At 37.4% G+C, this 25790-nt stretch overlaps 1 protein-coding gene across 1 annotated transcript in view; it reads left to right on the top strand.

The window, feature by feature from the left end:
* The first annotated feature begins 4276 nt into the window (after positions 1-4276).
* The window catches only part of LOC121379358 (laminin subunit alpha-2-like), a 113722-nt gene continuing 92208 nt past the window's right edge, over positions 4277-25790 (top strand). Inside the window, exons 1-8 of the mRNA XM_041507939.1 lie at positions 4277-4633; positions 6659-6901; positions 7263-7304; positions 9001-9078; positions 15677-15869; positions 18995-19126; positions 20744-20919; positions 23728-23833. Of these exons, the coding sequence (XP_041363873.1) occupies positions 4277-4633; positions 6659-6901; positions 7263-7304; positions 9001-9078; positions 15677-15869; positions 18995-19126; positions 20744-20919; positions 23728-23833 (1327 nt within the window). The remainder of the gene's footprint in view (positions 4634-6658; positions 6902-7262; positions 7305-9000; positions 9079-15676; positions 15870-18994; positions 19127-20743; positions 20920-23727; positions 23834-25790) is intronic.

The raw sequence follows: 25790 nt of genomic DNA, 5'->3' as shown, positions 1-25790 counted from the left end.
TGCCTGACGCCATATAACCGTAAATAAAATGTGTTGAGTGTGTCGTTAAATAAAAAACATTTCTTGCTTTCTTTCTTTATCCAGGATTTTGACAGGGCCAGGGGCTAATTTAATTGTAGAGCATTTTGAACATGAAAGTATAATGTTTTAAGGCAATTACTGGATATGATCATATATGTAGGTATATATAATTATGGAAGCACACATGAATTTTCTTTTTAATTTACTAACTTTGATTTCAGGGGAGGAAGACTATCAGTTTCTAAAACCAAATTTATTATTCTTGTGTTTGGATATTTGATGAAAAACTACATTCATGGCCGAAGGTTATATTATTGTACCAATACACTAAATATAAACACAATTAATCAATATTTAATAATTACAAAATATTAGATGACCAAAAACATTTAAATAATGAAACATTCTATTGCATATAGTATTTATAATGTCCACAATTGTACAAAATAAATTAAATAATTTGAAGAAATCTACAAATAAAAACAAAAGAATTATTAGAAATACATCAAAATAAATAAATAAATGAACAAACAAACAAATAAATAAATTAGCATATGGATATACATGCATTTGCAATAAGTTACTCACTGCATTTAATTTTGGACACTTTAAAAACAGCTATTATTAAAGGTCAAGGTCTAGATAGATTTTATTAACATGCTTTTATTTAGAACACACAGTTATACCTACATGTACATACATCAAGTAAATAGTATTGCTAGTTTGCTTTGTGCCATATTATAAGGATGCCATTAATGATCCATTTATAATGAACGGTTACACCAGCTAAAACTATGTATCTTGGCCTGCTTATTTGCAAAGGACACTTAATATCAAAGAAATCAATAATCTAAAAATTACTTTTAAAACTAGGCTGTTGAAGATAAACCTACCATTTGACATTCTGTTGAAGTTTAATTTGATGGTCTACTTTCAACTGGGTGTTTGCTTAATTAGTTAATTATGTCTAAGTAATTTGTGGTCATATGTCAGGTAATTTGTTTAACATGCTCATGTACCACTAAGGCTTCGAGCATGTCTGTCCCGTGGCCATTCTCTGGATAGCTAGAAATCTGTCCCGGGACAGAAAAATTAATGGGCAATTTTGAATTATTAAATAAAAAATTGGGGGGGGGGGAGTTTAAAAAAAAAAATATTTGCGCAACCCCAAAATAATATAAATAATAAAATAATCATTAATACTAATTTAATAATTTTGTTGCTAATTTTTTAATCAGGCTTCTTAAACCAATTTTTTTATTTATTATTAAATTCAGCCCTTATTGGAGGGATAGTGGAGGTTAGGTAGGGAGGTTAGGCCTAGGCCACAGGAAGTTCTGTAATTAATGGTTGGGATAGCGGAAGAGCACCAGTCGTATTGGTAACTTCGGTGTGACCAAAGAAGGGGGGGGGAGGAAAGGGGGAGGGGACAGGCCCCCGGACAAACCTTATCGCTCCCTACGGCCGAAACTGCCTATGCCTAAAGGCCCTACCTCTAAATTTCTGGTGGAATACCCCATGCCCCTCACCCCCGACTGTGCAAGGATTACTTCTCAATCAAGCTTTATCAGACTGGCTGCCTGCTTGTCCGGAGTCACAACGACTAACAATAGAAAAGAAAAAACATGCCACAGTACTGATGTCGGCTTTCACACATGTGACCATATGATATATTGTCAAACATTTCTTAGATGGCAATTCAGACCCATAGGCTTTGGGTGAAAAGAAAGGGAAAAAATTTAATTTTATTATTTTTGTTTGGCAATGATTTAGGGCAGGGCGACAGTGATCAGGGGCAGGCTGTAAATAAATGTGGCAGGAAAGCACAAAATGGGGGCAGGGTGCAGCGCCCTTCTATTTATTGATAGCTAGAACAAAGAAATGTTTTATTTAACAATACACACTCAAAACATTTTTATTTATGGTTATATGTTGTTTGAGATATATGGTTAAATACCACACAGATAATAAGAGGAAACCTGCCCAGATGCGGATCCAGGGGGGGGTCGAGGGGGTCTGGACCCCCCCTGCTCATGACCAACAAGCAGGATTTTGATAACGGGAATATACTTCAAACCCATCTAAAGCTATCTTCAAATATGAAAATTTCCTATCAAGAGGGGGCCCTTCAAAGGAACAAGACTGGACCCCCCCTCGTTAAAATTCCTGGATCCGCTCCTGCTGCCACCACTCCATAGACTACTCTTTTCCATTAGCAGCAAGGAATCTTTTATATGTGCCATCCCACTGACAACCTTTGTCAGGCCTAATTCACAAGGTTATCTTGGGCTCTGTTAAACAGGGGGTGGGATGTAGTCCAGTGGTAAAGCACTCGCCTGATGCACGGTTGGTTTTGGTACGATCCCCGTCAGTGGGTCCATTGAGCTATTTCTTGCTCCAGCCAGTGTACCACAACTGGTATACAAAAGGCTGTTGTATGTGCTATTCTGTCTGTGGAATGGTGCATATAAAAGATCCCTTGCTACTAATGGAAAAACGTAGCTAGTTTCCTAAGTCTTTATGTCAGAATTACCAAATGCCTGACATCCAATAGCTACCTATGAATAAATCAATGTGCTCTAGTGGTGTCATTAAACAAAACAAACTTATGGTTAAAAAGCATAACATTGTCCTTGCAAGTCGATTGCATTGTGATATCAGAAAGTTGTGATAGTATAGTGAAGAAAAATAGACAAGAAATCAACAATACAAAATAGAACATAATATATCAACAAGAACAAACCATAAGACAATTAAGAAAAAAAAAAATAGAAAAGAAATCAACGACAAAATTATAAGACAAAATAGAAAAGAAATCAACAAGAAGAAACCATCAGACAAAATAGAACAGATATAAAAAATTTAAACAAAACGTAAGACAAAATAGAGAAGATATTAAGTTATTAACACGAATAAGACGGTAGACATCGATAAGATTTGAACAGAATTACATAAGGCGCATGTTCTATTCAGGGAAGTATGCAGGCGGGGGTGGGGATAGGGGTGGGGGGGGTTGTAATCTGTGGCAAAGGAAGTTTCTAGGAGTCAGGTTCGAGTCATGCTCACCCTGAAAATGTATACACATATTTGATAAAATACCGTTTAAACCCCGAAACCCAAACCCCGCTTCCACGCCTGTTAAGAAAAAAGAAAAAAACCCAACAACAAAAACCAACATCAAGACAAAAACGTACAGAAAGTAACACAAAAGATGAAACAGATACATGTAGACAAACAATTTTTTTTTTTAACGACACCACTAGAGTAGATTGATTTATTAATCATCGGCTATTCAGGGGCGTAGGCTTGTGGGTCGGTCGGACGAACAAACACACACACACACAGACACACACCGCTGATGCAAATGGTCCGCTATCAGAACTAAATCATACAACTTTATGCATATGGAGTTTCTGGAAGTGCAAAAACAATAGAAAATGGTCCACTTGGTTCATATTCGACACACACACACACACACACACACACACACACACACACACCCTCCCCGGTCCAGATCACGCTACGCCCCTGCTATTGGATGTCAAACATTGGGTAATTCTGGCAGTTTCAGAGAAAAGAGCTTAGACTCGCTGTATGTTTCCATTAATAGCAAGGGAAATTTTATATGCACATTTCCACAGACAGGATATCACATACCACGGCCTTTATAATACCAGTTGTGGTGCACTGGATGGAATGAGAAATAGCCTAAATGAGACCACCAACGGAGATCGATCTCAAACGGACCGTGCATCAGACGAGCGCTTTACCACTGGGCTTAATCCTTTCCTCTAGACAAATAAAGAAAGACAAAGAGCATAAGGCAACACATTTAACACAGACATATTATAATATTAAATATGTGTCTTTAAAATGACATTATTTATACAAAATGAGGCACTGTTCTTTTGAGCTTTGTTCTAAACATTTTGGCGATCGTCACGGACCTTCGTAGTCTACTAGAAAGGGATAATAATTGTCAAAAAACGGGAACGGGCGCATGCGTACATCCTGTATTCGCCCATAATAGTGGTGTATAAATATTATATCCCGTGACTTTAACAGACGAATAGACCTCGTGTTTAGCAAATCGAATATCGACCAAGTTACAACAGCTGAACTATGAATTGCGATACAACACAGAAAAGCACGAGGTTATTCTAACCAGAGTGTTTCATAATTTCAAATTTCCTTTCAACTGGACTTTCTAACTTTTATCCTGGATTTCTAGATTCCTAGTTACATATACGTAAACATGGACAGAAACGGATTTTATTTTCTGTTGATAATTTTGAGTCGGCTAACGCTGTTAGTGTTAACAGAGCCAGTAAACGTCGCTTTGAACAAGGAGACTAGAGGAATTTTCACGTGTTCCACGTTTGGAAAAGAGTACTACCGTAATCTGTCTAATAAAGACAGGCGTCAGGAAGTGCACGTGTGTGACAGTTTGACCACCCATCCGCCCAGTGCGATGGTCGACGGTAACGTAACAACGAAATGGCAGAGCGTGTCGAAATTTCGCATCAGCTATTTTGGAATCGCAAACCTGACGGCGTTAACACCTCCTGGGCGTAGTAACTTGCATGGAGTTATTTATATAGATTTAAAACAGGTGGGTTTACTAGAGAGGTATTGACTTAATGTGCGCCATGCACGAGTGGACTTACATGGTGCATTGTTTTATTAATTCAGCTGAGCTTTCGTTTCTTGTTTTCTAGTAAAAAAACTCAAAGGTGGCATATAGATTTGGAGGTCCTCATTGGGAAAGAAATTTGAGGGGAAATGTCCACCTGTTACACTGGTATGATATGTTGTCAATGGTACTGATACATGCATAAACAGCCTGGAACCTTACCATGCATAACCCAAAAACTAACCCTAAGCCTAAAACTAACCCTAACAAAAGGGGGGGGGGGGGGTAACAAGGATATTTTACCCCATAATCGAAGTTGGAGAAACCCTTTTTTTCTCTCTTAATTTCTCATTCGAGTCAGTGCAGGGTTTTTAAGACTGTCAGAATTGCCAAATGTTTGACATCCAATAGCCGATGATTAATAAATCAATGTGCTCTAGTGGTGTTGTTAAAGAAAAACCCTTTAACTTTAAACATAAGTGTGACGGAACATGCTCTTAATTTCTTTTTGCCTGTGGCGATATTAATTGTTTTAGAGGGCCGTGTGCAGTTCCAATACACACCCAGACTAGGTGTGATGGCCATGTGGCCAGTAGTTACGTAATACCTCCGCGAGTGCCGTTTTTACGACCGTGATTTTGGCGACTAGGCGTCAGCAAGTCTGGCCATCTAAGGAAAATTGCCGTCTTGGTCGCCGTGGAAATATCACTTGTAGGTATTCGGTACCGCGATGTGCCCCCAGGCAATATTCGGCTTTTATAATAAATAGCTAGGGTTTTAGAGATATCAGGGAGAAACATTGGAAGGCTGCCAGGGAACGTTAGTCCGTTTGGACTGGTAAATATATATTTCTGCTCTGTTGTATAACCTTGATGTGATTGATGTGACTTAAAATATTTTAATACTGTATTATACCAATATTATTTAGACAGTGTTTCCGGTAAACTGACGAAGTAAATTGTAGGCTTCACTGTTCTAAAATTATTAAAGCTTAGCCAGTCATCCTAGAGGACCTAGGTAAACTGTAGGTTATTGTCTTTATTGTGATAGGTACCAGTATTAAGTCTGTATTACAAGGTTACTGAATGAGTAGTTAAGGGTTAATTAAAAATTAACCAGTTAGGAATAGAGTTGTAATTCCTTTATTAATTAAGTTCCCCTGGAAGTGTTTCTCAATTATCACACGTGAGTGTGTTGTATCACGGTGAAGTGATTAGATATTGTGTAAACTAGACACCTAGTGATTAACTAATTAAGTGATTAGTTCTGGGTTATTATTTGTTGTTGTTAATTAACTACTGCGGCAGTACATTTGTCAGCGTAGTATTAATACAGATTCCAACGTGTATTGTGTTTTTGTTGTGTTTTCTAGTGAACTAAACGTGCTATAATAACATATACTTTATATATAGATCTTATCTCTGATGTACCTAGAGACGAGCCACTCGGGTTTTGAACTGCCCGTTATAGGCAGATCTAATAGATATACAGTTAGGAGAGATATTTGGATAATCGTGTTTTATTCAGTTACGGGTATTATAGGATCCCCGTGACAATAAGCATGCAAGATGGGGCACAGTGGGGCAACTGCCCCCAGTGCTGGAGCAATCCTCAAATTCAGGCAAAAACAATAAAGAGTTATTTGGGCAAAATGAGCTTGCCTGAAACCTATTCACCATGTACTTCCATCATTCTACCCACTGTATTAGCATAATAAATCAATGTAAAATGCATAGTGAATCGTTTGCAACCCTACCGTATATATATACATGCATTCATTCATTCATTCATTCATACATACATACATCATACATACATACATACATACATACATACATACATACATACAAACATACAAACATACATATATATATATCCATTTGGCAGTAATGCTATATGATTGTCCAGATTCTAGCATTTTCATTTAATATGGCCAAAAATCACCCTACCCTTACAAAAATGGGAGCCCATATGCCTTTAACTTTAACTATAACTGTATTTCAGGTGTTCAATGTAGAAAGTATGTCACTGATGATGGGCGACGCGAAGCGACCAAACCAGATGGTCGTGTACAAGTCGACCACCTCGGAAGAGGGAGGAGGCAGTTACAGACCGTGGGTGTACCGGGTGACGTGGGACAATGAGTGTCAGACCAAGTTCTCGCACGCTGTTGGCGACATGCCCACGTCGACGACAGCTAGCATCTGTACACGATACAACAACCCTACGGCAACCGGCCTGGAGACGGTAATAATATTTGTACTGTATATCACAGCTTCCATTGAGCTTGTAGTCACGATGTAAACCGAGTAGTGGTTTGTATGAATTTTCAGTCACACCACTGTAGTAGTGTTGGTATAAAGTGCTCCTACTGGCAGTAGCTAGTGGGAATTTCCCAATTAGTTCAGTTGGTAGAGTGCTGGACTCTCATACTGAGGGTCATTGGTTCGAATCCCCTCAGCTTTGACTTTCATGGTGATTTACCCATTTTTCAAGGAGTTAGGTCCTTGAACGTAGATGGTACAAAACTGTTCAACCCCTGTATGGGACATTTACTGCTTTAGCAGCACTCTCAGGATGCTTGATAAATATCTTATTTCTCTTTCAGGTTACCTTTGATTTCAAACATGTCACAGAATCTGCTTTAAGAGTGAGTCCACTGTTTATTGAAAACATATTTAGTTTTGTTTAATGTTAGAAAGAACATTAAGCATTAGACTAGTTTCATGGGCGCGATGTAGCCCAGTGGTAAAAAACTTGCCTGATGCATGGTTGGTCTAGGATTGATCCCCATCGGTGGGCCCATTGGGCTATTTTTCGTTCCAGCCCAATATACCAATACTGGTATATTAAAGGTCATGGTATGTGCTATATCGTATCTGTGGGATGGTACATATGAAAGATCTTTTTACTTGCTACTAATGGAAAAATGTAGTGGGTTTTCTCTCTAAAACTATATGTCAAAATTAACAAATGTTTGATATCCAGTAGCCGATGATTAATAATCAATGTGCTCCAGGGTGTCATTAAACAAAACAAACTATAACTTTAATACATTTAATTTCTTTAAAAACTATAAGATCTAGATTAATAATGAAATTGTTTTATGTTTCTATCTAGTAATTTGTTTCATATGGAGACTGTCGGAATTACAAAATTTTGACATTCAATACAGGGCTCGAACTTGAGAATGTGATGCCCACATCAATTTAAGAAAAAACAATTGTGGGTGAATGGATTCTCTTATGGCACTTTTGAGCCTGCCTATGACAATTTTTTTAAAAAGCTTATACTTTGCAGCAAATAACCATGAAACACATAAAAAAAACCCACTTTTCTGTAAATTTAAGAAGAGGACATTTTAAATTTTACCTTGAACATTTTGTTCAATGACACGGGCTAATCAATAACAAAATGTACACCAGATCTTGTATACATTACAACAAATTGTCGATTAGCATTTTTGAATGTCTAATTTTTCATCACATTGGCGGACCAAAAAATGGGCTGGGGGGTGAGGGTAGGGAACGAGGGGCAATGGTACTGTTGCCATGCCCTACATTACTTACAGTTGAAAACCTTTTTTTTCAATAATATAATCAATGAAAAATCTAGCTTGTGTCCCGTTCTAGTGCATATGGTGAATTTTGTATTTAATAAAAAGTTTGAACCTTACGACTTTATATTTCTTTGGGGACAAGATTTTTATCCAGTGGTACCAGTCTTGCCCAAAGTGAGTTTGGTCAGTGGGGATCGATCCCCGTCGGTGGCCTAATCACAGCTATTTCTCTTACAGCCAGTGCAACAAAGTAGATAGACAGATAGCCCATGTATAGCCCCTGATAGTGGTATGCTTTATATAAAAGTAGGCTTGAAACTAACAAAAAAAACAGTGCTTAAATTAAGTTTAAAAAGATCGATAATGTCGGTGGCCCCAATGTGCATTTTCTCGTTCAAGTGAACACGACTGCTAATCAAAGGCTGTGATATGTTACCCTGTCTTGTGGGACATTACATATAAAAATTGCTTAATTAAAAACTTTAGAATGTCTAATTTGACAGCAGGTTTACCCTCTCAATATCTATAGGTCCTGGGATGGGGGTCCGATGCCATATAACCGTAAATAATATGTACAGAGTGTGTCGCACCTACTAAACATTTCCTTCCTCTCTTGTTCCTACTTTCTATATAAATAGAGATAAAAATCTAGCTTGTCCTGATTAGCTTATATATTAGATTTTTTATTTAATAGAAAGTTTGATAAGATATGACTTTGTATTTCTTGCATAGATGACTTCAAATCATGCTGCTGTTTGTTTTAATATCACTGATCTGTTTCACACAGGAATGGAAAACAGCTCGGTTCATTAAGATAGAACTGTATGACATGCCCATGCCACTGGGCTTTGAAGGAGACATATTTGTAAGTACAATTCTTTTACTAATTTCCAGAATTTTTTATGTTTTGTTAATGGAAAATACAAACACACAATTGTAATAAACAAGACTCGAAATTGTTTATGACAGAAAAAAATCCATAAAGCTCATGACAGCTGAAAATTATTTCGCTTGGGACATAAATTTGACAATAACTGGTAACTTGTTTATTATCCTTTATAGGGCTCAATCTTAGTGGTAGCCTGGGGTGTTTTGGCTACCCATTTGTGGCTTGGGCTACCAGATATCTACACCTAGTAGTCCGCCAGGCTACTAGATTGTTTTTGCACATCCAGTTACTCTGCAATCAACAAGACACTGAAACACCTAAAAAAAAACCCCACCTAAAACAACATGTTAAATAAAAGTAAATAATTTAGCTCTTTTTTTTTCTCTCTCTTTTTTTTTAATTTTATTAAAACTATGCGGCTACCAATTTTATTGAGGGCTACCAGATTTTATAACGTGGTAGCCCAGTGGGCTACCACTTAAAAAGGTTACGGTCAAGGCCTACAGAGTCTATATAAATGTATTCAAGCATAATATTCTATATATTCAGTCGGCATACGTACACTGGTGGCACCTAAGTCTGCACACCTAAGCATTTGTGTTATATTTTAAAGTTAACATCTTTCTTTGAAATATTTGTTTTACCGCCACAGTACAATGGAACAATAAACGTGTTACTACTGAAAGTTATTTTTATTCATTTTTTTTTAAAACTCAAGTAATGAGCAAATTTTTAGTGGCACCTCCCTGTATTTACTGGCCTGCATGACGGCACATAAGTCTGTGCAGCAAACATTAAAACAACCACTTCTATCGCTGATATTCACAAAAACAACAACTGGTAATGGATCCGACTTTTTGTAAGTTCTAGACAACAAACACTTCCTATTATAGTCTGTTTCAGGAAAATTTAGATTATACAAATTAATAAATATAAATGGTGTTTCATGCTCCTTAGTTTGGATAATGCAAAGTATGCTTGAATGTTTACATTAACAGATAAAATAAAACATTGATTTCATTTATGGATTCATAAATTACAATAAGATATGTATTGAAGTTTTTATGTAAACTTGTGTAAGTTGATATACAAGATTTATCATTACAGCGGTGACAGACACATGTTGAAAGGTAATAAAAAAACATGTTGAAAACACGTTGATCGAGACTGGCAAATGTATACTTTTAGTGCAATTAATTCAGAGGTTTTTTTTTCAATCAAATTGTATATACCAGTTTTATACATATATTCACAATCAAGATGTGTTGTTTTAACAATTGTCTTATGAATTAAATTAACATTGTTTGTTTACAAACATACCCCAACACTTATTTCAAGATGTAATGTAACGTAATTAACATGCGCACACTTTTGTGCCATGCAGACTAATGTGACATGAGTGTATACAGTATATATGTGTGTGTGTGTGTGTGTGTGTATATATATATATATATATACTCTTCAAAAAAAGAAACGCAAAAGGGTACAAATGGGTTATAACTCCGATTTTATGTTTCCTACCGGTTCATGCTTTGTGAATATAAGGTCATTGCATGTCCCAAACACATTCCCACGGTTACATTCGATAAAACGCAGCTACTGTACAATAAAGTTCCAAAATGTGAATATTCGCAAAAACGCAGCCACGTGCAAACCATGTCACCACTGCACGTGCGTTGTCTGCACGTGCAACATGAACACCAACAGTATAAAAGTGCAGGGTGTTCGCTTGCCTGGCCTCTGTATCTGGCCAACAGTTGACAATCCAGGACATGCCACGTCTCAGTGAACCGCAGAGAAACAATGCCATCGGCCGACTAGACGCAGGCGAATCCAGAACGGCTGTTGCCAGGGCATTCCATGTGTCCCCAAGCACCATCTCCAGACTGTGGGACCGTTACCAGCAACATGGATCAACACGTGACCTCCCTAGATCCGGTCGACCACGGGTCACTACCCCCGGGCAGGACCGCTACATCCGGGTACGCCACCTTCGGGAACGATTGACTACTGCCACTTCCACAGCCGCAGCAATACCAGGTTTGCGCAGGATATCCGACCAGACCGTACGGAACCGCCTACGTGAGGTAGGAATTCGTGCCAGACGTCCAGTTCGAGGTGTCATCTTAACACCACAACACCGTCGACTCCGACTGCAGTGGTGCCAGATTCATCGACAATGGCCTCAACTGCGATGGAGACAGGTGTGGTTCAGTGACGAGTCCCGATTTCTGCTCCGACGTCATGATGGAAGATGTCGCGTGTATAGGTGTCGTGGTGAACGTTATGCGGCAAACTGCGTGCAGGAAGTGGACAGATTCGGCGGGGGTAGTGTCATGGTGTGGGCAGCCATCTCACACACTGGCAGAACTGACCTGGTCCACGTGCAGGGCAACCTGAATGCACAGGGCTACATTGACCAGATCCTCCGGCCACACATCGTTCCAGTTATGGCCAACGCCAACGCAGTGTTCCAACATGACAACGCCAGGCCTCACACAGCACATCTCACAACGGCTTTCCTACAGAACAACAACATTAATGTCCTTCCTTGGCCATCAATATCACCGGATTTGAACCCAATTGAGCATCTATGGGACGAGTTGGACCGACACCTCCGACAGCGACAACCACAGCCCCAGGCCCTGCCCGAGCTGGCAGCAGCCTTGCAGGCCGAGTGGGCCACCATCCCCCGGGACGTCATCCGTACTCTGGTTGCTTCAATGGGCAGGCGGTGCCAGGCAGTTGTCAACACACGCGGAGGCCACACCCGGTATTGACTCCAGATGACCTTGACCTTGGTGGTGTGTCCTATCACTTACTCACAATGGACTAGAGTGAATTGTGAACAATCCTGCAACATTTGTTAATTATCGGACTCACCATTCAATAATTAAATCAATTCTCCAAATGTTACGACAATGTGGTTTTGCGTTTCTTCTTTTGAAGAGTATATATATATACAGTCAAATCCGTTTAATTGCATAGCCCCGGTGCATGTCAAATTTATGCTAATAACCGATATAACCAATTATCCGATAGAGCCCCATTTCCAGATTATAACCAACGGTAAACTTTACAAATGCCTTGTGGACAGTCTATCTTACTCTTGACTGCAGAACATTGTCTGAATGCCGATACATTTTCATTTGTTTATACATGTATTTTAAAATAATAATAAATAAAAAATATATATCCCATATTTATGAAAACAAAAATACATACAAGCAGGTATAACATTCTTAATATTCAATCAGCATAATATTACATGAATATTTCCCATAGGAATAATAGCATAAATATGAACATGATAATTAATCTAAATATTCATTCAACATACTGTTACATGAATATTATCCATATCTGTGAAACATAAATACATACAGGGATAATATTCTAAATATTCAATCAGCATTTAATTACATGCATATTTTGAACTTCTATGACAATTTAAGTCAATATAATATAATATATTATGGGTGTAATATTCTATATATATATATATATATATATATATATATATATATATACATGTATATACTGATGGAAAGAAATAAGGGATCGGATGTTTATGTTATATAATTTGAATTCACTATACAGTTAGAAATGACACAAGAAAACCTGAACTTTAAGTTGTTTTATTGAATATTAATAACGGTTGTGTCCCCCATACACCCACGCAACTTCAGCACAACGTCGGGGCATACTTTGAATGAGAGTACGGATGGTAGCTCTTGGAATGTTGTGCCACTCATCTCGGAGAGCCAAGAACAGTTGATCCACGTTTTGGGGCGCAATGGGGCGTTCACGAACACGACAGCCCAAAACATCCCACAAATGTTCTATTGGATTCAGGTCTGGACTTTTTGCTGGCCAGGGTAAAGTTTGGATATTGGCATTTCTTAAGCAGTCCACCGAAACACGGGCTATGTGAGGGCATGCATTATCATGCTGGAACTCAAAATTGCGTCCAACCCTGCGTGAAAACGGTATCACTACCGGCTGCAAAATGTCGTCCCTGTATCGAATACCAGTGACTCTTCCATCAAGCCATATCAGATCTGTCCTGTTGTCGTAGATTATCCCGCCCCACACCATTACAGAACCACCCCCGTATCTGTCATGTTCTTTAATGGTGCATGCAGTGTATCGCTCATTAAGACGGCGCCAACACGCAATCTTCCATCAGCATAGTCAAGATTGAAGCGAGACTCATCACTAAACATTGTACAATGCCAATGACGTAGTTGTCGTACCCCATATTGACGCACCCACTGTAACCTCAATCGTTTGTGTTGGGCTGTCATCTTTTTAACCTGGCTTCTTTCAGTTGATTGCGTACTGTTCGGTCGCTGATTCTTAGCCGACATATAGCCCTGAATTCAACATTTATTTTAGACGATGGCTTAAATCTGTCCCGTAAAGCAATCAGGCGAATCTGACGGTCCTGTCGAAGGGTGGTGACTTTACGTTTTTCTCGACCAGGTCGCATTTTCACGTTGCCAGTTTGTCGGTACAGGTTCCATAACCTTGATATCACGCTAATTGACTTCCCAAGAGCAGTTGCAACCTGTCTAAGTGATTTTCCTGACCTAACCATACCCACAGCAGTCCATTTTTGAGCTAAAGTCATGTATTGTCGTACCATTTCAAAACCCTTTCTAACCTGTAATCTCCATACAACAATAACTTATATACCCGAAAGAACATTGTGGGAAAAATCGTGGAAACATATTCTGCACGTGCATTACATTACAGGGAGTGAGTTTAGGCTCAATCAATAGCGTTGAAATTGTATGGGAGTTGATGCAAAACGCGCAATCATGACCCTATTTACTGATAGTAGAAAAACGATCCCTTATTTCTTTCCATCAGTATATATATATATATATATATATATATATATATATATATATTTATATTCAATCAGCATTCATTAATATGAATATTTTCATTATCTATGACATAAGTACATATACATGTACAAGCATTTAATATTCTAAATATTCAGCCAGCATACATGTACATGAGTATTTCCCGGATCTATAGTGACACAATAAGAGAGCTGAGAGAACAACACACACAAAAAAGAGAAAATCATTTAGCATTCATTTGGAAATGCATTCATGAGATTTATAAAGGCCCATTTATCTGCCTAGCTAAATTTGCCACCAATAATTTAGACATAAAGGTTCCTTTGTATTGATTACTTCTAAGTGAATACCTTTATGTAAAACTGTGAGCGTAACATTACAATGGCAGGCGTTGTTTGGCTTCCGTGCAACAGGTGATGGTGTTATTGCAGTGTTTATTAGTTTCGTGCCTGCCTCAATGGTGAACTGTTTATTACACTCCTGTCTGTCAGTCTGGTATTGTCAGTTGATGGCTTGGTGTTATAATGGTAATCAATACGACCATGGATTAAGTTCAGTTGTTCAAATGTTTCAGTTTGTATATTACTCATGTAGCACATCCAATAGCCGATATACAGCGAAACCCCTCTAAACCGGACACCCTCCTAACCAAGTAAAACATCTGGTTTTAAGAGGTATCCAGTTTAGAGAGGTTCTCTTCTGTACAGATATTTAAAAAGGGGACCATGAAAAAGGTCCGGTTTTGAGGGAATTCCAGTTTTGAGGGGTTTCACTATATATGTACTTTTCATGCTGGTTCAGCTTAATATAGACTATTTAGAATTTTGACATACCATGTCATGTATTCAGTTTGCATCAGAAGGGGACTATGAATTGACATGTAACTATACAATGAATATAATCTAAGTGTATAAAAAAAATTAAAATTTTAAATCCATACCAAGTCTCATATCCTTTTTCAGAAAAGATTTCTGTGTAAATAAAAATGTTCTTCAACAAATTACCATCAAATTATATAGATTACAAGTAATTTTTAGTACAGGAGTAAAGGCAAAATACTGAAACAGCCAATTAAGATATTCAGCTACTGATATATATCTGAGATATATTGCTATAGTATATATCAGATATTACTATAGTATATATTAGATATTACTAGTATATATATGAGATATGCATAGATTAAAATCACCAGTTGCTTAACGATGGCTGTTCCAGCAGTTACTGTCATCCCTTATTTTTGTCTTTGAGATTATTGTTTGGTGGTATGCACCCTGCAGGATATAGTATTCTCATACAGTCACCTATACACAATTTATTAGGTCTAACTTTGCTTGAAAATATAAAAAAATGGGCAAGAAAATGTTTTACTCACAGCAATATTTTGTTACGGTTGTTACTTGGTGACTGTGATACATGCTGGCTTTCATAGTGTTTAAAAAGAATTAAATTAAACCATTTACAGCAATGGCATAATTTAGAAACATTTTTACAACAAAATTATATATTTCTAGGCATTTTGTTAATATAACAATATATAATTAAGCCAACATAATATGAAAATGTATCACAACATAGTGTAAAAACTAACCCTAACCTTAACCTTCACCATAAATTATATATTGTTATGTCGGTGAACTTTCTATACATGCCATCATAGGATCCTAACACATTTGGGTTTTTTGTTATTTTAATTCTAGCAACACTTTGCTATATCAGAATGGGTTGTGATGGCGGAATGCGTGTGCAATGGACATCAGACTGGTTGTGAGCTGAACCCGACAACTGGAACCTTTGAATGCAAGTGTGGAGGAAATACGTTTGGATCGTTTTGTGAACTCTGCAAGCCAATGTTTAACCAACAGCCGTTTTCATATGGCGTGCCTTGTGAATGTATGTTCAATATATAGTTTATAAAGATTTTTATCTGGTTAATATTAAATTCAATAAAAAAAAGAAATGTTTTATTTAGAGACACATGCACTCAACTCACTTTTATTACAGTTATATGGTGTCAAACATAGGGTTAAAGGCATACTGTCACAGACCACTGACCTATTTAATGGTCTAACAAAGTATTACCTGAACAAATATAATTTGATTTGTCCCTAAATGTACTTTATTCAACCATCTTCAGTTACCATACTCCATTTATTAATGACATTTTGTGAAAATAATTGAATTATGGCAATGGTCCATAATTAAAAAAATTGCCGAGAGGGATGACATGGATTTCACTCCATCATGGTTCAGTTAGGTTGATGCGATAGCTAGATTTGGTTTCCAACAATTAATGTAATTTTTATTTATTATTCATTTTTAGGGAAATATGGTCCTTAAATATGTGACAGTATGCCTTTACGGACCACAAAGACCATTAAAGGGACAGACCCTAGTGTTTTAAACACTAAGGCATATTTTTCACTATTAGAGCCGTTTATGATTACTGAAATCAAACATTACTTATATTTTATTGTTTAGATTATCCATTTCCATACAGCTGAAGTGTTTCTGGTCATCCTGGTGTTTTTAATATCACAAAAAGAATTTTTTCATAATTTTAAAAACAGGTGCGTCTGAGAAGTAACAATTATGGAGTCGCGTTTTAGTTTATTTTTAAGGGTATTTCAACGTCACAGACTGTTGTTTTACTCTGTTTTATCCAAATTTGTTACAGGTTTGTAAATTAACCAAACTTAGTGCCCATTTTTACAGGTTGAAACTAGGGTCTAGGTGAAAAATATGCCTTAGTGTTTTAAAAACTAGGGTCTGTCACTTTAAAGAGGAAACTCCATGCTACAATTTCATGGGCTACCTTTTTTAGTTAGCAACAAGGGATCTTTTATTTATAGCATCTCACAGACAGGATAGTAAATGCCATGGCTTTTGTTACACCAGTTGTGGAGCACTGGCTAGAACGAGAAATAACCCAATGGATAATGGCAGGGATCGGTTAGAACATATTGACTAATCAGTCATCACCTAATAAGTGTCAGTTATTTGATAATTGTCACACATTCTTGAGAGGGGCTGGACGTAGCCCAGTGGTAAAGCACTTGCTCGATGTGTGGTCAGTCTGAGATCGATCCCCGTTGGTGGGCCCATTGGGTTATTTCTCATTCCAGCCAGTGCACCATGACTAGTATATCAGAGGCCATTGTATGTACTACCCTGTCTGTGGGATGGTGCATATAAAAGATCCCTTGCTGCTAATCAAAAACAGTAGACCATGAAGTGGCAACAGCGGGTTTCCTCTCAATATCTGTGTGGTCCTTAACCATATATGTCTGACGCCATATAACCGTAAATAAAATGTGTTGAATGCGTCGTTAAATAAAACATTTCCTTCCTTCCTTTCAGTTTTGAGATGTAATCCACTACATTTTCCCATTAACAGCAAGGGATCTTTTATGTGTATGTTCTCACAGACAATTCACCACAAACCATGGCCTTTCATATACCTGTAGTCATGTAACACTGGTTGGAACAGAATAACCCAATGGGTCTGCTGATGGGGTTTGATCCTATTATGCAAGCACTTTTACCAAATGAACTAAATCTGGTCACATACATTACTCTATAATCAGAAATTATTATGAAATACATTTGGAAACATATACAGTGAAACCACTCAAAATGGACCCTCTGTAAACCAGAATTCCCCCAAAACCGGACATTTTTCACAGTCCTTTTTTAAAATCAGTACAGAATTTAATCTCTCTAAACTGGATACCTCTTAAAACCGGACATTTTACTTGGTCCCGAGGGTGTCCATTTTAGAGTGGTTTCACTGTATATAGAGACTATTATAAAACCATTACCAGAAAAACCAACATTATTCAAAGAATCAAAAGCAAAAAATCACAAAATGGCTTTTAAAAATATAGATCCTAATTTTTTCTTATTAGATATGTTTTGAAAGAACTCCTTGTAAGATAACAGCCACTCACATATGGTATTTTCAGTCTACAGCTTGTAACTGCTTCAACCATTCCACTGAGTGTATGGAACTCTAGTGAGATAATACGGCCACTCGTGTAGAGTTTGTTTTATCTACAGATTGTAACTGCTTTAACCATTCCATTGAGTGTATGGAACTCTAGTGAGATAATACGGCCACTCATGTAGTGTTTGTTTTATCTACAGCTTGTAACTGCTTCAACCATTCCACTGAGTGTAGAACTCATAGTAAGATAATACAGCCACTCATATAGTATTTGTTTTATCTACAGCTTGTAACTGCTTCAACCATTCCACTGAGTGTATGGAACTCTAGTGAAATAATACGGCCACTCATGTAGTATTTGTTTTATTTACAGCTTGTAACTGCTTCAACCATTCCATTGAGTGTATAGAACTTATAGTGAGATAATACAGCCACTCATGTAGTATTTGTTTTATCTACAGCTTGTAACTGCTTCAACCATTCCACTGAGGGTAGAACTCATAGTAAGATAATACAACCACTCATACAGTATTTGTTTTATCTACAGCTTGTAACTGCTTCAACCATTCCACTGAGTGTATGGAACTCTAGTGAAATAATACGGCCACTCACGTAGTATTTGTTTTATCTACAGCTTGTAACTGCTTCAACCATTCCATTGAGTGTATAGAACTCATAGTAAGATAATACGGCCACTCATGTAGTATTTGTTTTATCTACAGCTTGTAACTGCTTCAACCATTCCATTGAGTGTATGGAACTCTAGTGAAATAATACGGCCACTCACGTAGTATTTGTTTTATCTACAGCTTGTAACTGCTTCAACCATTCCATTGAGTGTATAGAACTCATAGTAAGATAATACGGCCACTCATGTAGTATTTGTTTTATCTACAGCTTGTAACTGCTTCAACCATTCCATTGAGTGTATAGAACTCATAGTAAGATAATACGGCCACTCATGTAGTATTTGTTTTATCTACAGCTTGTAACTGCTTCAACCATTCCACTGAGTGTATGGAACTCTAGTGAAATAATACGGCCACTCATGTAGTATTTGTTTTATCTACAGCTTGTAACTGCTTCAACCATTCCATTGAGTGTAGCTATGACGCTGCAGTAGCTGCTAATAACAAGAGTCTGAACATCCGTGGTCAGCTGTCAGGAGGTGGCGTCTGTAGTGCGTGTCAGGATCATACAGCTGGTGAGTAACAGTGAGCACCAGGATCACACTGGTGAGTAAGTCATATCACCAGGCTCATACAGCAGGTAAGTAACAGAGCATGTCAGGATCATACAGATGGTGAGTAATAGTGAGTCATAATCATACTGGTGAGTAACAGTGAGTCATCATACTGGTGAGTCGTGATCATACTGGTGAGTAACAGTATCAGGATCGTACATCTGATGAGTAACAGTATAATACTGGTGAGTAACTGTCTGGATCATATAGTAGGTGAGTAACATTGTCTGGATCATATAGTAGGTGAGTAACAGTGTCGGGATCATATAGTAGGTGAGATACAGTGTCAGGATCATATAGTAGGTGAGACATAGTGTCAGGATCATACTGGTAACAGTGTCAGGATCATATTGGTGAGTAACAGTGTCAGGATCATATTGGTGAGTAACAGTGTCAGGATTATATAGTAGGTGAGATACAGTGTCAGGATCATATAGTAGGTGAGACATAGTGTCAGGATCATACTGGTAACAGTGTCAGGATCATATTGGTGAGTAACAGTGTCATGATCATATAGTAGGTGAGATACAGTGTCCGTATCATATAGAAGGTGAGATACAGTGTCAGAATCATATAGAAGGTGATGTACAGTGTAAGGATCATATAGTAGGTGAGACATAGTGTCAGGATCATACTGGTAACAGTGTCAGGATCATATTGGTGAGTAACAGTGTCATGATCATATAGTAGGTGAGATACAGTGTCCGTATCATATAGAAGGTGAGATACAGTGTCAGAATCATATAGAAGGTGATGTACAGTGTAAGGATCATATAGTAGGTGAGATACAGTGTCAGGATCATATAGTAGGTGAGATATAGTGTCAGGATCATACTGGTGAGATACAGTGTAAGGATCATATATTAGGTGAGATACAATGTCAGGATCATATAGTAGGTGAGATATAGTGTCAAGATCATACTGGTGAGTAACAGTGTCAGGATCATATAGTAGGTGAGATAGTGTCAGGATCATATAGTAGGTGAGATACAGTGTCAGTATCATATAGTAGGTGAGATACAGTGTCAGGATCATACTGGTGAGATACAGTGTAAGGATCATATATTAGGTGAGATACAGTGTCAGGATCATATAGTAGGTGAGATATAGTGTCAGGATCATACTGGTGAGTAACAGTGTCAGGATCATATAGTAGGTGAGATATAGTGTCAGGATCATATAGTAGGTGAGATACAGTGTCATGATCATATAGTAGGTGAGTAACAGCGTCAGGATCATATAGTAGTGTCAGAATCATATAGAAAGTGAGTAACAGTGTTAGGATCATACTGGTGAGTAACTCAGTATCATACAGTAGGTGAATAACTGAGTAGAAATGAGCATGAGGATCATACAACATCTGATTAACAGTGAGTGTTAAACATTCTAAACATTTTTACATCTAAAATAGCTTCTTGTGTCATAACAAACCATATTATATAATGTCACATGGGCCTTTTTTGACCAGTAAGGGTCAAAGTAAAATAAAATGGCGTGGGTAACAGCTTATAGCATTTTATTAGTTTTATAAATGCTGTTTGTCTTACTGTTAATGATGATTTGTTACTGATTCTACAGGTGTGAATTGTGAGCTGTGTGTTGCGACGTATTTCCGCCCGGCAGGTCGTGACCAGACCGCAGCCGATGCATGTGTTCCGTGTGAGTGTGTGCCTGCTGGGTCCATCGTCAGTCCACTGTCAGGGATTAAAGATGACTGTGTCACAAACTCCGATGTCATTCTCATTCCACCAAAGGTTAATACGCTATTTGCCTTTCATATTATTGGTTTCCTACTGGTCTAACCAAAGGGGACTTTAGATTTCGTCTCTGTCCTGTCTGCCCTGTCCTGTACTGTCCTGTGGTCTGTCTGTCTGTCCTGTCTGTCCTGTCCTCTCTGTCCTGCCCTGCCCTGCCCTGCCCTGCCCTGCCCTGCCCTGCCCTGCCCTGCCCTGCCCTGCCCTGCCCTGCCCTGCCCTGCCCTGCCCTGCCCTGCCCTGCCCTGCCCTGCGCTTCCCTGTGGGGTGTGTGTGTCTCTCTCTCTCTCTCTCTCTCTCTCTCTCTCTCTCTCTCTCTCTCTCTCTCTCTCTCTCTCTCTCTCCCTCCCTCTCTCTCTCTCTCCCTCTCTCTCTCCCTCTCTTACCCCCCGCCCCGGTATGGGACATGTATTGCTTGACAAGCCAAGTCTAAATTAGTACTCTCTAGGAATTAAATATACATAAAATTAGTGACGACATTAATAAATTAAGTATAAAGATAAAAGTAGTCATGTTCCAATTATCAATTATAATTTTAAAAAATTGAGTGGTTTGGCTATCTGATTATGTGATGATCAACTATAAAAATACCATAATCAAATGTATGGGAAAATGTTAATAGTAATATTATTTCTTTAGTTATATAAAGTTTATACAGGTATTTCTTCATAAATTCTGTGAAGTTTATATTTGTATTGCTTTATTACTTAAAAAGCTTATACTGGTATAGGTTTATTAGATCTGTGAAAAGTAGATTGGTTTTGCATCATTACTTCTTTAAATTTTATACTGGGATTGCTTCATTATATACTTTCTGTAAAATTTATATTATATCAGGGGTACAGAAGGTACTTACTCAGTTGCCAAATGTGAGTACAAAGTCTGATGGACGAGTTAAAACATGCAACTACCAGTCCAGCGGGTGATCTGTTTTTTCTTTCTGACCAAATTTTATTTATTTTATTTTTTTGGCATTGAATCTGTGACTCCACATAAGCCACGCCAGAATTCCGAACAATTCACAGAAACATTTCAGAATGATAACAAAATAAACAATGATACATGTACCATATTGCCAATTGACTACTTCAGAGTTCCGAACTGCACAAGCGCGATATTCCAGAAACGGGTTATAGTGAAAACGGAACCGTGCCAAAACGACCCAAACGAAAATGGAACCAGATTGGACAAAATGGAACCTAGTGTTGGCTCAAACGGCACTAAAATCTATAGCTATATGGCTTAAACAGAATATATGGCTAAAACAACATTACAAATATGCATGGTTTACATTATTCAACATTTAATAATGGATGTTCAGACCAAACATTTTCAGGTTTTAACACCCCAACACTCTTTCGCATACATCGAAATATCATTATAGCTAAAAAAAAAAAAAAAAAAAAAAAAAAAAAAAAAACAACAAAAAAAAACAACACACACAACCCAAAAAAACCCAATAAAAACAAACAAACAACAACACGGAAATGGTTCCGTTTTGATAGTAATTTCGATTTAGCTTTATTCCTCAAAAACCAGTCAACGGTCAATACTTCCTACAAATGATTTGTTTACCTACATGTATGTATTTTGAATAGATTCTTCTGTTTACCAGGATAACGTATTGCAAAATCACGTCATTCCCTTCTTTCATCAGCCTCGGGTATGCACACATTTCAGCAAGACAACACCCGAGCACACACAGCATGTGTTACAACACAGTATCTAGCGAACAATAATGTCCCTTTGCTTGAATGGCCAGCACTGTCCCCTGATTTATCGCCAATAGAGTTTCTTTGGTCAGCGCGTTTCACATCGTTCACAAATGAATAACCTTAGAGAACTGGAAAATGCACTACAGCAGGAGTGGAATGCTACCCCCAGAACACTATTTGCAAACTTATTGGGTCAATGAAAAGACGTTGCATGGCTTGTGTTGCTGCAGTTGGTGGTCATACATCTATTGACTTTTCATTGTGACCCCATGTGTCTTTCGTACGTAGATGAATTAAAACTAATCAGTGATTGTGCATCCTTTTTTGTTTATTTCTCGCTCCAGCCAGTGTTCCACAACTGGTGTAACAAAGGCCGTGGTATGTACTATCCTGTCTGTGGTGTTGTGCATATTAAAGATCCCTTGCTGCTAATCAAAAAGAGTAGCCCATGAAGTGACGACAGCGGGTTTCCTCTCTCAGTATATGTGTGGTCCATAACCATATGTCTGACGCCATATAACCTTAAATAAAATGTGTTGAGTGCATCATTAAATAAAACATTTCCTTCTTTTTTGTTTGTTGTCATTATCAATCATCCATCTATTGCTGTTCACAACAAAACCATTTATTGCTCAGGTATTCTTTTCGAAATCCAAACATTTCTTGGTGGTGCGTTTTCAATACTGTTCAGTATAGTTGGACATAAACTGAGCCCCCGAAGTGGGCGAAAATGCTAGGGGGCATGCTATTATAAAGATATTGTTAAATATAAAAAATTATAATTAATATATTGTTCTATAGGCTGGCGGACTAGTAGAAATTCTGGTGGGCTAGTAAATTTCTGCACCCCTGTTACATGTAGTTTTGCTTCACTGTGAAAAGTTTGTGCTGGTTTTGTTTCATTATTTATGAAAACATTATTCTGGTATTTCTTTAATTCTTCTGTGAAGTTTCTACTGGTTTTGCTTCATTACTTCAGTAGTTAGATTAAGTGTATAATGAAGTTCATTTACAAAACAGCTAGATTATAATAAATGAAATAGTGACAAGTTGAAGTTTAATGTGATATCTGTTATGTTTGTCTGTACATCAGGATCCTGGCTTCTGTTGGTGTAAGGACAATGTGGAGGGCAATAAATGTCAACGGTGCAAGACTGGTTTTTATAACATGAGGGCAGAGAATGCTCAGGGATGTCAAGGTATTAAATATTTTACTATGTTGTACACAATGTTTTGTTTCTTCTATTTTAAATTATTTTTCATTTTGTAACTAAAAACTCAAATACTAAAGGTCATATCTAATTTTCTACTACATTTAGCAGCAGAAATATTTTTTAAACATCACAAATTGAGTGAATGTTTTTTTTTATGTGATGATAATTGTGTTCAATGTGTGATTGTAATTGTGTTTACCTTGTGATTGTAATTGTGTTTACCTGGTGATTGTAATTGTGTTTACCTGGTGATTGGAATTGTGTTCACCTGGTGATTGGAATTCAGACCTGTCAACCCTCCCGGATTCCGCGGGAGTCTCCCGGTATTTGATCAAATCTCCTTTCAACTGTGCGGGAGACAGTTTCTCCTTTTAAATGACATTTTTGTAAGCATAAAAAAAAATCGATCCTCTTTTGTCAAAATAACAGAAGGGAAGTAACTCTGCCTTTTTTTCTCATTCGGAAAATGTCGACTACTTTCGGTTTCCGAGAATGTAACAGGCCGAATTGTCCCGACTGTTTAACCTTTGCCGAAGTGAGAATTGTGGGATAGCCTATTTATATTGTTAAAAAAGCACATGGAGTTTATAAAATGACGTGTTATTATAATGTTTGTTGTCATCGTAATGGCTACGAAGCGTGTTGCCGCTAATTCAACAGGCTGTGTGTTGACATTCAGTGTTGCCATATAAAAAAAAAAAAAACTATCCAATTTAGTTCTAATAACACCTCTGAATAGTAAAATGTCTTCCCACTGGATTACATAATGCAACTATGACAAATTTGAACTGCCAGACTCCCGAGTTGACAGCAATACACACGATGCATGTTAAAATCACATGTCACAGCAAGACAACGAAAAAGACCAATTAGCTGTATAAACATACTTGTGTCAGTTAATTTTGTATGTTTTTGTGCGGTAAAATGTTGGTTATAAGGGTACACTTCAAGAAATTATTTTTGTACAATTAAAAAATGTTGTGTTTGACATTGACATAAAGTTACTCACGGAAATGGGTATAATTCCGATATATTTCACACGATGTCCGTAATGAGGTTTTACTTATGATTAATGAAAATACAATGTTTATTGCATCATTATAATGATTTTAAATAAGTACCACGCCACCGTTCCTCATTATAGTAAAAACTGAATATTAATTTATAAGATTTATATAAATTTGTCTTTGGTACTTAGGTACACTAACCACAAATGATAATGTAACGCAACCTGTAAGGCTGTAAGTGTAATACCGTAAATGTACTAATTAATTTTTTTATTTCTTGTTCATGTTCTTAACATTTTTGGATAAAATATATATATTTTTTTTAATATGTATTAAATCATAATAATATTTAAATTTAAAAAAAAAAAAATGCCAGATCTAAGGTTAAGAAGTATATATGACATTATAAAATATTCATATAACTTATTGTAATAATGTTTTTCTTAAATCTTGCGATTTTGGGTTAAATTGTGTGAATTTAAAAAATCTGCTTTTTGACAAAATCTCCTGCTTTTTCAACACACATCTCCTGCTTTCTCTTGACTAAAGGTTGACAGGTCTGGGAATTGTGTTTACCTGGTGATTGGAATTGTGTTCACCTGGGATTGGAATTGTGTTCACCTGGTGATTGGAATTGTGTTTACCTTGTGAATGTAATTGTATTTACCTGATGATTGGAATTGTGTTCACCTGGTGATTGGAATTGTGTTTACGTTGTGAATGTAATTGTATTTACCTGGTAATTGTAATTGTGTTTACCTTGTGAATGTAATTGTGTTTACCTTGTGATTGCAATTGTGTACCGGCGTTGGTGGCACAGTGGTTAAGCCATCGGACTACATGCTGGTAGGTACAGGGTACGCAGCCTGGTACCAGCTCCAGCCCAGAGCGAGTTCTTATGAGCTCAATGGGTAGATGTAAGGTTACTAAAAAAT

The sequence above is a fragment of the Gigantopelta aegis genome, chromosome 2 (genome assembly GCF_016097555.1).
Source record: "Gigantopelta aegis isolate Gae_Host chromosome 2, Gae_host_genome, whole genome shotgun sequence".
NCBI classification, from domain to species: domain Eukaryota; kingdom Metazoa; phylum Mollusca; class Gastropoda; order Neomphalida; family Peltospiridae; genus Gigantopelta; species Gigantopelta aegis.
The sequence above is the reverse complement of the archived record's forward strand: the minus strand, read 5'-3'. Positions and strand labels throughout refer to the sequence as shown.